This window comes from Fulmarus glacialis, unplaced genomic scaffold (genome assembly GCF_000690835.1).
Source record: "Fulmarus glacialis isolate BGI_N327 unplaced genomic scaffold, ASM69083v1 scaffold1899, whole genome shotgun sequence".
Classification (NCBI taxonomy): Eukaryota; Metazoa; Chordata; class Aves; order Procellariiformes; family Procellariidae; genus Fulmarus; species Fulmarus glacialis.
The window spans coordinates 14,811-27,790 of record NW_009235041.1 but is presented as its reverse complement, the minus strand read 5'-3'; the positions used below and the strand labels follow the sequence as shown (position 1 = coordinate 27,790).

The following is a 12,980-nucleotide window of genomic DNA, read 5'->3' as shown; positions in this document are numbered from 1 at the left end:
GTTATTACAAAGACAACACATATAGAATGTTAATTGCATAGAATCCCGCAACTATAAGAAACTAAAACTGTGTTTGGCTTGGTGTTGGTGGTTAGCCCTGGCAGGCAGCTATGTAAGCACTGCTCAGCAATAGCTAACACATCCCCAAGTTATCAACGCTGTTTTTATCACAAATCCAAAACAGCACCATACCAGATACTAGGAAGAAAATTAATTCTGTCCCAGCCAAAACCAGTACACTTGGGTATTTCTAAGCTCTCTTACTGGTGGAAAATTATCACCTCTAAATAATTTACGTGCTATATTTCAAGTGATAAAAATGAGAGCTTAGTACAAGATTATGCATGTATATGATCCGTGAAAATACTTGGGCGTGCACGTGTGCTTATGCATTAAGTATTTTCATTAATAAATAACCCAGCCTAACTGTGACTGAAGACGCAGTAAGCAGATAAAATAGCATCAGCTCACTGAAGTGGCTTTTTAGTTTCAGCTCAGCAGCTTCATTGGAGGGTGAATATTTTCTGAGGGATTTAATGTAATTCAAGTGGGATTGTTGACTTAAAAAAAAAATATATTATTGTGCCTTGGGGATACATGAACTGGGGGATATGTAGAGCTCTTCGAGTGCCCAATTATTTCCCTTTCCACTCACCATACTTCCTTTTAGCAAGCAGAGTAACTGTGAGTCTTCAGTGAAGAATGTAGTTTAAAACAGAAGTGTCTTGTAACCTAGGTCAAGTCTAAATTAGACAGACATCACTGATCTGCTCTTTTTTGTATTATTGTATGTTAATGAAAACTAGCTGGAGCACAACAGATAATCTAATGCTGTTGATTGAATTTTAAATGTTTCTGAAATCCTTCCTGATATGTTCGAGCTCATGAGATCACAAGCTACTGTCCTATTTATGTTTTCCTGTAACCTTATTTTGGCTAGACAATTCCTTCACTTGTGGTTTTTTCTTTTTTTTTTTTAAAAAAAAAGAGAGAGAGAAAAGTTGCACATAGAAGGAGCAAAAATGTACACATTAAACAAGTAAAAAATAAAAAGGACACTCTGAGTGTAAAACATTATGCTCCTTGTGTTAAAAGTGATTTTGTGATGTTACACTTTTACACAGATTACTTAAAGGAAAGCATTAAATTTGAGGGACAGGTAGCTTTGAGACTTAGAACAGATAAGAATATGTGAGAAAATTATCATATTGGCTTGGGTGGTTTTTTCCCTTTAAACAAAATTGAGGGTGTGCATGTCTATACCTACACACATTTTGTGTGTATATGTTTATGTTAATTTAGATTCTGAGGGGCTAATCTTTTTGCAGCTACGGCCATGTTAATGGTCCCACCTAGGATAATTGTTTCCAATATATTTTGGAGGAGAGTGCAAAATCACTGCTCCTTAACTCTTTTCCCAGTGTATGTCTCCTGACATTTGGGTAGTTCCATAGATAAGTGCTGTTTGCAGAAGTGGGACCTCTGTATTGAAGCTACCTCAACAAAATGTTGTTAGCTACTGTACTTGTTTAAATTAGACAATGATCTAAAGTCTTAAAAGGATGCTTTAAGTAACCTTTTTGTAATTCAATATAGAACATTTGGTACAACATTTTAGGTGCCACTTTATTTTAAAAGGGTGTTTATATTTAAAAAAAAAAAAAAGCCTTAAACTGTTGCTCTACTTTAGGATGTTTAGACAGAAGATTTTTGGAAGTTGTAAAGCCTAAGGAAACCCTTTTCCTGAAAAAAACTCAGTGAGGTTTAGAAATAAATTTCTGTTGAACAGAAACAGTCAATTAGCTTGCATCACTATTATTTTTAGATTTGATTTGGTGATAAATGTTTCTGTAAAAGAATTTTTCAAGTAGAATATACACAGGATGTGCAAATTAAAACATTACATCTAGAAAGAAAAGGCTGTCTTCTAAAGCAACTTGAAGTAATGACACATGATGTGAAGGTGCGATTTGCTGGGTTTTTTATGTAATGTTTTGTCGGTTGCTTTCTGTGGCTTGTAGCAAAACCAGAAGACAAAGGATCTCATGGAAGACTTGGAGGTAGCCATTTTAAAAACATGCCAGTGCATGAATGAACTTAAAAGAGAGGTAAGTCTAGTTTAAGCAAGCATAAACTGAATAAAAGCTTGAATTTCTTACTTGTTGTATGTGAAGTTGTAAAATAGGATCCTGTACCCAAAAAGGCTAGTATCTATTTATGGGCAAGAGTAGCTAAATCAGAATTACATCAGGGAGCTAGTATGCATCTTCTGTGTCCTTACTTAGAATTGATTAGAAATCTGTTGTATACCTAGGCTCTTTGCTAACTCTGACAACAATAAAAAAATAAATAAATGTTTGGAAATAAGTACTATGTATATAATCATTACTTTAAATGTAAAGGCTAAACTTTCCATGGGGATGCATGCATCACTGTTTTAAATACTTTTTCTTGTAGTGTGTGCTTAAAGGAATAAATTACATTTGCTATTTGTTTGTACTTAACCTGTTCTATTGATTTCTATAGCAGAAATGTGTTATGACAGTGCCTTATACTCAGATATTTTTCTAGGCAATTGGCAACTGTGTATGTGCCTGTTGTAAGTCATTCTTTTCCTGAATGTAAGCATGCTGGGTGTCAACTTACATACACATACAAGATAGCTGCCTCATTTGGTACATGGGAGGGATTGCACTTGCTGATCCAGGGTTCTTCCCCCCCTGTTAACGGATAGCATTGCTGCCTTGTCTGTTCCACAGATTTGAGCCAAATACAGAATTACTGGTTTCTGGCAGCTTCCAAAATATTTGCAAAGCATTCAGGTATCTTTTCAACTGTTTCATATTATTGTCCTTTAAACAGATGGAGAAATGAAGACTAAGGACAGTGAGGGTTTCAATACTAGGCTACAGAGCAGTGCAAAGATGTTAGAGAAGTATGGTAAACTTGCTTAGACTGAGCTCTCAGCTGCTGTAACTGGAAAACCTTGATTGCTCAAAAACTCACGCTGCATATTTTTTAGTAGAGTCAAAATGAGGAATTTTGTCTTCTGGATTATAATTTCCTGCAGCTGTCCTGAAGATTTGAACAGTGCTTTGAATCTATTTCAGTTGCTTTGTGCTTTGCGCTTCTGCTGTCAGGCAGTGTGTTGGGCTCCCAGAAAATGGAGGATACATAATTTGTGCACTTTGATTAATAGTTTTTTCTTTGGTCACCATTATGTAGGAAGTCAGTAGCAGAGCTTTTCCAGAGTGACATTCAGCTGCTTTAACTGTAAGATCATCCTTTTGGAGTAACATCGCTCCTGTGTGCTGAATGAGGAGGAAGGGTTCCCAGTCAAAATAGGATGCGGCTATGTAATTGCATAGATCATCAAGATAAAGGTGGCTGGAATATAGTATGTGGAAGAAATCATTAATATCTTGTACTTTCTTGCAGCTCCATAAATGTAAATCTTGCCATATTGTCCTGCCCACGGGTTTCTATTCATGAAAACATCATGCAACAAAAACCACACATTTACCACACTTAAGTTAAAGAATTTTGTCAGGTGACAATAATAGAAAATGACCTTCTGTAAACCAGCTAACAGAGGTGGCATAAAATACAAAATAGTGGGTTACGTGTGCCCTGTGATGTAGCCCCATATTAAAAGCAATGCAGGTGAAAACATAGCACACTGCTTTAGAAATTGTGAAGCAAATTGAGTGGGTGTGGATCTCTAAACTAACAAATCCTAAGTTCTGTATAACTTGCTCTGGTGACCTGTAGAGTACGAAAGCTTGCTTAGCAAGAGCTTTTTAAAAATGCACAGAATTCGTGCTACTCGTAGAAGTAAATTTAGAGTATTATGTCATTTTCCTTGTTCTCTATGTAGTGATTGGATTGGTCCCAGAGTAGCCATGCTTCTGTACATGGCTGAGGAAGACTGTCCTGTCAGTCTGACTTCGGGTGCTGCAGTGTATCAGTCAGCAACCAGGATCTCTACTGGTGAAATTTAAGTATTGTGACTCTAATTAAAATGTTTTTGAGAACCTGGGTGGCTCGGAACACAAGACAGCCTTGTTAAAAGTAGTTCTTTCCCATCTCTGTCATTTTATGGAAGAAACAAAAGGTATGTTCCTTCCTTGACATGATTTTTCCTACTAATGATCAGAGACAGCATTAAGTAGAAGTAAATTTCTTTTTCAGATCAGGATGAAAAGAATCTCTAATGAAAAGGTAATGTCTATGTAGCCTATATATAAATGAGACTTGCCAGTTCCTACTCTAACATTACAAGCTTTGCAGATATCCTTTCTTCAGAGCTGACTTCATTTCTGAGATTAGTGGTTTGTGCTAATTTTTAATGGCATGCGAGCAACGCTATATAAATAGTTTATAACAGGTTGTCATAGCTTTTTTTTTTCCTTTAAAAAACAGTCACAGCAGGTTTTGAGGCAACGGTTCAGGTTTCTTGCATGAAATTTAAAAAACAAACAAACAAACAAACAAAACCCCAAAGAAACAACAACAAAAAAACCCACCTTAATTCTGGACTGCACAGGTACTGCCAGGGAAAGGGGGTAAAAATAGGTAGTCTAGTGGAATAAAAAAATCCAATGTATTTTGTAATACGTTCTAGTAAACATCCTCTTCTCTACAGAGTCAAGGCCCATCAGTGTCACAATTTCAAGCTCACTGCATTCATAAGAACTTGAAAAATAACTTTCTTCTTGAACAGCCAAGTTTGTTGTATATTCAGTGCAGTCCAGCAAAGTGAGTGTAATATTACAAGACTTATAATAGTCTTAGCGTAAGAATGCTGTGCTATTTCTAAAGAGGTTGCTCTTTTGGTTTTACCTATGTTTTTAAAATGGGGCTGATTACAGGGCATAGGTAAGCTTCCTATGACTAGTCACTAGAACTAGCAGCAGCTGTCGCTGATAGCTGTTGTCAAGCAGAGTCCTTCACAGCACAATTTCAGCAGGTCCATGGGTCTGAAAGTGTGTCTGGATTTAGGCATGTGTTTCAAGGGGAAGCTTCTCACTGCTTGTTGGGTGTGTATGGAGAGTGTTTGAGACTTCTCCAAGACCCATCTCTGGCTTCAGTCTCCTTGCAGAAAAGATGCTTTTTAGTTTTCTAAGGCTATGTCACAAGCTGATTATATTCAAGCTTTTCTTTGCATCACTGAGAATTCAATTTATTCATAGGAATTCAATTTCTGATATATTATAAGCTGAAATGCTGTGTGGCTTCAGTCTGATTCACACAGTTTAGTATGTGTTCTTCATGAGAAGTAGAGTGGCCATTGTGCCATGCTTTTGCTGAACTTCGTGCCTGAGAAATTCATGCACCTGTTTTTTCCCAGCTGAAACACTATCGGAAAGCAGCAGTGTGATAACTTCATGTCCTCATTTTACCCAGCTGCTCTTTTGTTTCTGTCCATATTTTGTTGTGGGTTTTTTTTTTTTGGAGTGCAGTGGATTTTATCTTTGTACTTTGAATAGTAATTGAAGAATTAAAGCCCCAGATAATATACAGGCTGTGTATGAGCTTTCATGGCAGTAAATTTTCTGCTTCTTCGAAAAATCAATCTGTCTCTTTAAGTTTATTTGACTTGGTACTGGATGAATTTTTTTTTCCTTCCAAGGTTTATCTCTCCTTCTTCTTTTAATGCTACTCAAGGTCCACAGTGCAGCAACATCTTTGGCAGCAGATCTGCTAAAATACCATATGGATCATACAGTTCTCAAAGCATTAAAAATCACAGGAGTAGAAGGAAATCTTGAAGCTGTAGCAGAGTATACTTGCAAGCTATCAGAGCAGAAAGAACAACTTGTTGAGGTGAGCTCATGGCTGCTTTCATTTTGTAAGGCACTTAGAAAATGAGTGGCCGGATTTGTCTTAATCTGTTCTTTAGGAAGACTTTGGTCTGTATTTTTGTAATTCTTATTTTATTTTATTTTGCTAGTATACTGTTGAATTTTGTATTGTTCTTGGTAGGGTTTGAGCCAGAGGTATCACTGTGGCATACAGTTGTTGTAGAAGGGATGTACAGTCATACCCAATTCTCCTTGTGGATCTAGACTCAATCTGTATGTATATGCTGGGACTAAAATATTCATTAAAAAATAGGTTTCTAGATCCAAGTAGAGATGATAGCCTTTTTCTTTCAAGCAGTGGGCGTCCAACGACAGCTAAATCCAAAGACACATTTTAAGAATGCTGGGAATGTAAGGTTAAGTTTCTTAATGCAATGAACTTGACTGTTTTGAAGATCTTGTGTAGTTTTTGTCAGTCAAGAGGGCCTCTGAAAATCTTTTCTCCTTCGTGAAAAGCAGTGTGTATGTTTCATGTACTAATACATTCATGGTTTTGTACGGTAGTATTCACACATGTGAACAAATAGGACTTCCAAGACTAGTGAGAGATCATGGCTCTTAGGAGTGCCTGTGGAGAGGATATCTGCCATGTATACCTTGTTGCTCTCTCGTCTGGCAGACAAGCAGAAGTAACTGTACCAGTAGGAGACATACAAAAATACATCACTTTGATCTGGAACATGGTGATGCCAGCAGCTATACTTGCATGGCATCTAATACTCATTAATTTCTAAAAAATTCTGATATCGTACGGGGCTTGAAGATTCATCCCAGAAGTATGAATATGCAGAAGCAATACCCTTGAACTTCCGGGACTGGGAAATCAATGCTGTGGAATTTTAATTTCAGCTTTAATGTCTCCTTTTTCTGTGACTGTGTTCCAGTGAGACACTTTGGTTTTTTTTCAGGCATAACCATGAGGTTAGATAGTGTTTGTATGTGAACAAATGCCTTATAGCCATTTCTGATGATTGACAGTGCAGTCAGTTTCATATGTGCTGTCTCTGTCTTACAGATTCTCCTTTTGATCTGAAAACTTCGATGTTCCTTCTCAGACCAAAGTTCACTCTTAATCTTATTTAAAAAAAAAAAAAAAGAAAGAAAAGATGACTACATTTTGCTTACTGTGAAAGGAAACAGTATTTCTTCCCTAAATTAATTTGACACTGATTTGCTCAAAGATAATTCAGTCCCCTGGCTGATGAAAGCCTAAATTTTACACATAGTTGCTAATTGCTGAGTAAGTCAGTTATGCTACAATTTTTCCAAGTTCCGTAGGTGTCTGATTACTTTCAGGTTTATTCAGTCACAAATATGTGAAATTGTTGTTGTTTTATTTTTATTTATTAAGACTTTTCTTTCTCTTGGTGATTTTTCTACACATTCCAAGTTGGAATTTAGCCCTGTTTTTATTGTAAATGCTCCCTGAGAAACACCCAGCTGTGTGGTCCCCAGTAAGTTTCTGAAAGAACGATCAATAACTTTGTGTGTGTGTGTTTGTGCACGTGCACCTTTTCTCACTACTAATGAAAGCATATTTTTTTACCATTCTTTTATCTCTTAAATTTATAAAAAATATTTAGATGTGTCGCTTATTGAGGCATGTTTCTGGAACTGAGCCCCTCGAGATTACTTGCATACATGCAGAAGATACCTTTCAGGTCACTGGCCCACAGGTATGCTTAGCTTTTATCTGGTCACTTCTACTGGGCATAAATCAGTAAAAATTACTTGTATGAAGTTTTTGGGGACCTAGTGCTGAACTGTTCAAAGCAGTTCTAAGAAAGAGTTACACTTTAACATTGGGCGGTAGCTAAAAGAATGCACAAGGAAGATCATCAAGCCTGCAAATGTCAGATGAATATGCTACAAAGACATAATAGTAGCAGTTCAATTTTGTGTTTTGCCTGTGAAGGCATTTGTGAATTCATGTGCAACACTATGTACTAGGACTTTCAGTAGCAAATATTTTGTTCTCTGTCCAGATAATCTCTGCTGCAGAAACACTGGCATTACATCCATCTAGCAAGATTGCAAAAGAAAATCTTGAGGTGTTCTGTGAGGCCTGGGAGTCTCAACTGAGTGACATGTCTACGTTGTTAAGAGAAATCAATGATGTGTTTGAAGGAAGAAGAGGTAAGAATGCTCTGTAGAAATAGAAAAATGTCTTTTTCAAAACATGTAGTCTAAGAATTTTAAGTGTGATTTAGGAAATACTGTTTTCTTAAGAGAAGAGTGCAATAAACAGTCCCACATCCCATATGGCAATGTAGAATCTAGGTTGCAATACACAAATATATTGGTTTTGTATAGATGTCAAATTAGGGTGCTTATTGGTTTTTTTCCAAAGAAAAACAGCCAAGAATTTAAAGGCCTGATTTGTGTAAAATTAGGTATGTTTAACTTTCTGCACTGTGATTAGTTCCAGCAAAATCAAATGGAACTGTTCAAAGGACACAAAAGTATTTGACACAGCTCTTCGCCAGCAGTGTCCATATATTAGGGGTGTAGGTCTTTCATCCCAGCTTTTGGTTTGTCTAGGACATATCAGTTCATGACAATCAAGATATAACTTGAATTGTGTGACATGTTTAATTTGTTTCCTGTATTTCTGAAAAAAATATATATACACTTATATATTCTATACTGTCAGCTTGCCTTGTATTCACTTCATAATGTAGTGAATGTAGTTATTTGATTTTTAAACTGCTGTCCTTTCTCCTGGATGGAATCTCTGACGACTCTGCACAATCATGGGATATTTTCTCTGGTTGGTAAGTTTATTGGTATTTGTACAACATGTAGAAGAAAAACTGGGAATCCTAAGAAAAAAATTCTGTTTACTTTTAGCATAGGGTAATTTACCTTAAAAATGGAAGCCATTTTGTTTTTCATTTTTATTTAACTTAATTTTTTTTCAGATGATGTCTTTAGTGTAGCCTGTCATACTTCTTGCAGCTACGTGTTTGTTTCAGTCTTTAAGGTATAATTGCACACAGATAGAATGTAATATATAATAATACTGAATGTCTTGTATTTTTAAGAAAATCACTCAGGTTTAAAAGTTTAGATTTAGTTAAATACAGGGACTTCATTTTTTTGTATCTAAGATACAGAAAAAGTAAATCCTTATTCAGGTTAGATGACACTTTATCGATGATTCAATACTTCATCTTGCTATTAATGTGAGACTTTTTTTCATTTTTAGAGTTTATTTTGTCAGTTTAACTTTCTGTACTTGATCAGGTTTTTGTGTAAGCAGTTCTCTTCTGCCAACTTCATTGTGAGGACAGTAAGCAACGAACCACAGGGCAGTAAGATCTTAAAATTGTTGCTGCTGGTTGTTGGATGAATGTGTGTCTGAGCCTGAAGACCTATAAAAGGAAAACATATATTGAAATTCTGAGTGGGTTTACAATAATTGCGTGTAGCGCAGGTTATTGGGAATTGGAGGTGTTTGAGAAATTCATGATTGTTACCCTACTTGTTCTTCCACCTTGGACTGGAATGCCATATAAAGACGTGTAGCAATCGCAGATCCTGTTTATGGGCCTTTTAACTTTCAGTGGGCTTTTTGTTTGTTTTGGGAGCCAAGGACATACTGACTTTCTTTAAACATAGCATTAAATTTTATATAATGCAACTTAAAATATGGTATTATTCTTAATATTAATGTGTTACAAAAAATTTGGAACTTGCAGGGCTGATCATGTAGTATCTGATTTTTTTTCATATTCATACAATGGTCTAGCAGGGTTGAATGATAACCTTTTTGTATATTTATATATTATGTGTGTGTGTATACATATATATATTACTGTATTTAAAAATAATAGGATGAGAATCATGCAGCCACAGCAATGCATATACTTGGCTCTCCAAACAAATAGTTCTTGAAGTGTTGCGGCAGATTCCCAGCCTCTCCTGTAGTTAGTAACTTTCTCTTCTCTTGTGGCTGTTGACAGCAGATAACATATTTTCCACAAGTGGTACTTTCGATTTTCTTTAAAGCATCATTTCGCAAGGCAACCCAATGTCATTGCTTGATGGAGAGAGAAGAGAACCGGTAGGTGCTGCTGAGCATGTTGGAGGCTATAGCATGTATGGGCCTGGGTGCAGTGGAGACCATCTTCTCCTGTTGGGCATAGCCAGATGAGTCTGTTCTTGTTAGTGTCTCTTGTTTCCTCAGTCTGTCTTTCAGCATAAAGTGTTCTGATACCACCATTGGTAAGATAGTAAGTGTAGCTTGTATTCTTTATATGGCCTTGGGTGCATTAGGTCTTGCATTGCCAAAACGATGCTTAAGAAATCATGTCTCCATTTTCCTTGTCTCGTGGCCCAGCCTAGCAAGGGACTTCTCTCTGAATCTGGATTGTTTCATATTAACTGTCAGTTACCTCCTTAGAAATCATTTGGTCTCTTATATCCACCCATGTTCTACAAAGTTTTCCTCTGTATTGTGGGCTAATCTCTTTTTGTTTGCTTGTTTTCTCTTGTTGGACTTTGGAGTGACCCTTGTCAAAAAAAAGAAACGAAAAAAATCTCACCCAAACACCCCCCCCCTTTTTGCTTTCAGAAAATACTCTGAAGTTACCTTGCTATTTTCAACATTTTTTTTCTCCTAGAAAACATGACTGATGACCCAGTGAATAAATTAAACTAAAATATTTGTTTTCTAAGAGTTTATAAGAGTGGCATTCACAAAACTTTTGCCTCCAAACACAATGAAGTTTCACAATATTTTATAAGGTTTTATTCTTCTTGTAGCTCATGATACTTATCCTAATGTTGAGGTTGGTAAAAGTGTCTTTATTTTACAGACTAAAATGTAACAAGTGCTTTATTCCTAGTAGAATTGTGATTGTGTGTAACAAAAGATAGAGTTACAGTAAGAAGGTATATTTTTTTTTTCCTCCTCAGTTTAAAAACTTGTATTTTTGTACTACCAATTTGAATGTTTGGTTTTGTTGGAGAGTTCAGAATACAACTTTAGAGGCAAAAATTGAATGGTGACTAAATGTGCTGGACACATCAAATAAAAGAAGCATTTTTCTGATTACACTAGATTCACATTGTTTATACTCATTTCTTTATTTTTATGAGCAATTGCATAACTCCTTATCCAGAGTTTTTTTCATATCAGCAAATTAGGTATTTCTCATACTGAGGTTCAAAACTCACATGGATAGAGAGCCAGATTTAGCTTGGAAATGAAGCAGTATTTTACTCAATTTTGATGTAATCGCACCAGATCATGCCCAAATTGAAATGGGCTTGTCTTGGGGAGGGGGGTGTGCGTGCATGTAGGGGTGGTGGAGGTTGCTGAGCACACCACAGCCCAGTAACCCTCCTGTTTACTTTGAAAATGTCTCTGTGCTATGCAGAGCTGTAAAGTTGAGGTAGAGTTGGCCGCCTTCTGCTTAATCCTAAACCACTTTTTAATCCAACGGTGAGGAGGCCCATTCTGCACAATGTTGGTTTTTGAAACGTGGCGTGGCTGGTCTGGGCCGAGGAGAGTGCTGGGATCTCTAGAGGGTGGCTCCTGTCAGCTGGGAGATTTGGTTCAGCCTGTGGAGGGATCGGTTTGTTCTCAGAATTACTAGTTTAGGTTAGATACCTAACTTTGAAGCTCTTGCACTTTAAGATGAATCACCTAACAAAAGTACCTCTCATTGATCCCATCTGTTGGATGTCAGCCAATCTCTTTTTTTTTTCCCCTAACTTTCGGGCTTCAACATGCTGGAGAAGAATGTGAATAATCCCCTGGTTGCTCCCTTGTAACTTGGTCAGAAGTGAGAGAATGATTTATGAAGATAATTTCATTTTCTGCTCTCCTCTTGTTTTGCCCACTTGATTTGAGAGGAGTTAAATGACCATGAGGATTTGGGAGGGCCGTAGTTGATCAGTAGGGGATACAGATCAGAATTTCACAATTCAGAAATTAGAGTTCTAGAAAGAAGGGTGAAGCAGGGATGCAGCCATCCTACTGTCAGATAAGAAGTGAGATCAAAAGCAGGATTTAGAAGTTGAAATAGAGACGTTTTGGAGGGAAAAACATGACTGGAACTGCTGGAAAGTGTAAAATTGGAAGACAAACAGAATGAACTAATAAAAATTAATTTTAAATGAAAAAAATAAAAAAGGAAAAACGTATTAGAGAAAACACATCAGGAAAGACAAAGGCAGACTCGAATAAATAAAAGGAAGATCATAATATGGCGAAAAGCCTTTTGCTATTATAGCAAGATCTGACTGTGCAAACTGAGGAAATTAAGTACCTGAAAAACTATAGATGTGTATTTTGTTAATGGAATCAAATAATAATTTTGTGATTATACTGATGTGATTAAGTATTTTCTGATGTAGTAGGATTATCTCTGGCCTGAGTTGATATGCGCTTTTGAAAGGTCTGGTATCTGTGGGTCCGCTGAGGTGGGTTTTTTGTGTGTGTATTTTTTGGGTTCTTTGGGGTTTTTTTTAAATGTTCCAAGAAATAAATAGTGAGATCCTTCCTTTTTCTGAATATGGTGAGCAACTAAGCCTTGCAAAGCCAAATAATGGGAATTGCTTGAAAAGCAAAAACAATTTTTTTTTAATTTCTGTTTACCACCTCTTTCCATTTGGTTTCTGTAATTCTGAATGCCTACCTTCTGTGTGTGAGTAGTGTGTCCTCTCAGTATGCATTTGGATTTCATTTGTTATGTCAAAGCTTTCTGTGTTTGAATTTTTTTTTTAACATGGCACAACAGGTTTTTACATAGCACCAAGGAGATCTTTTATGCTACAGCATTTTAAACTTACAAGTTAGCTTTTGTTCTTGGTATGTCTCACACGCTTTTTTACATGGCCTTTATGATGTTTTGATACATAGGATGTTGTAAATCACTTCTCATAATTTGTATCAGTCTTCAGTGAGAAATCTTGTTTGGATGCATGTTTGGGCAATTAATATCTGAATAACTCTGCGCTCTGAAAAAAATAGTTAGGCAGCTTGTGCCCTGATAGCTCATTTCATCTTTCGCAAAACTGGGTAGGGGAAGGAGGAGGTGATCTTAGAAAGGAAGAATTTCATTCTTCATACTTATCAAGAGGGTTGAGGGACACTTGTCAACTTAC

At 36.5% G+C, this 12,980-nt stretch overlaps 1 protein-coding gene across 1 annotated transcript in view; it reads left to right on the top strand.

Annotated features, from left to right (window-relative positions):
- Positions 1-12,980, top strand: part of CTNNAL1 (catenin (cadherin-associated protein), alpha-like 1) — a 56,129-nt gene that overhangs the window by 33,410 nt on the left and 9,739 nt on the right. The window contains exons 8-11 of the mRNA XM_009585835.1: positions 2,022-2,108; positions 5,668-5,826; positions 7,448-7,540; positions 7,850-8,000. Of these exons, the coding sequence (XP_009584130.1) occupies positions 2,022-2,108; positions 5,668-5,826; positions 7,448-7,540; positions 7,850-8,000 (490 nt within the window). The remainder of the gene's footprint in view (positions 1-2,021; positions 2,109-5,667; positions 5,827-7,447; positions 7,541-7,849; positions 8,001-12,980) is intronic.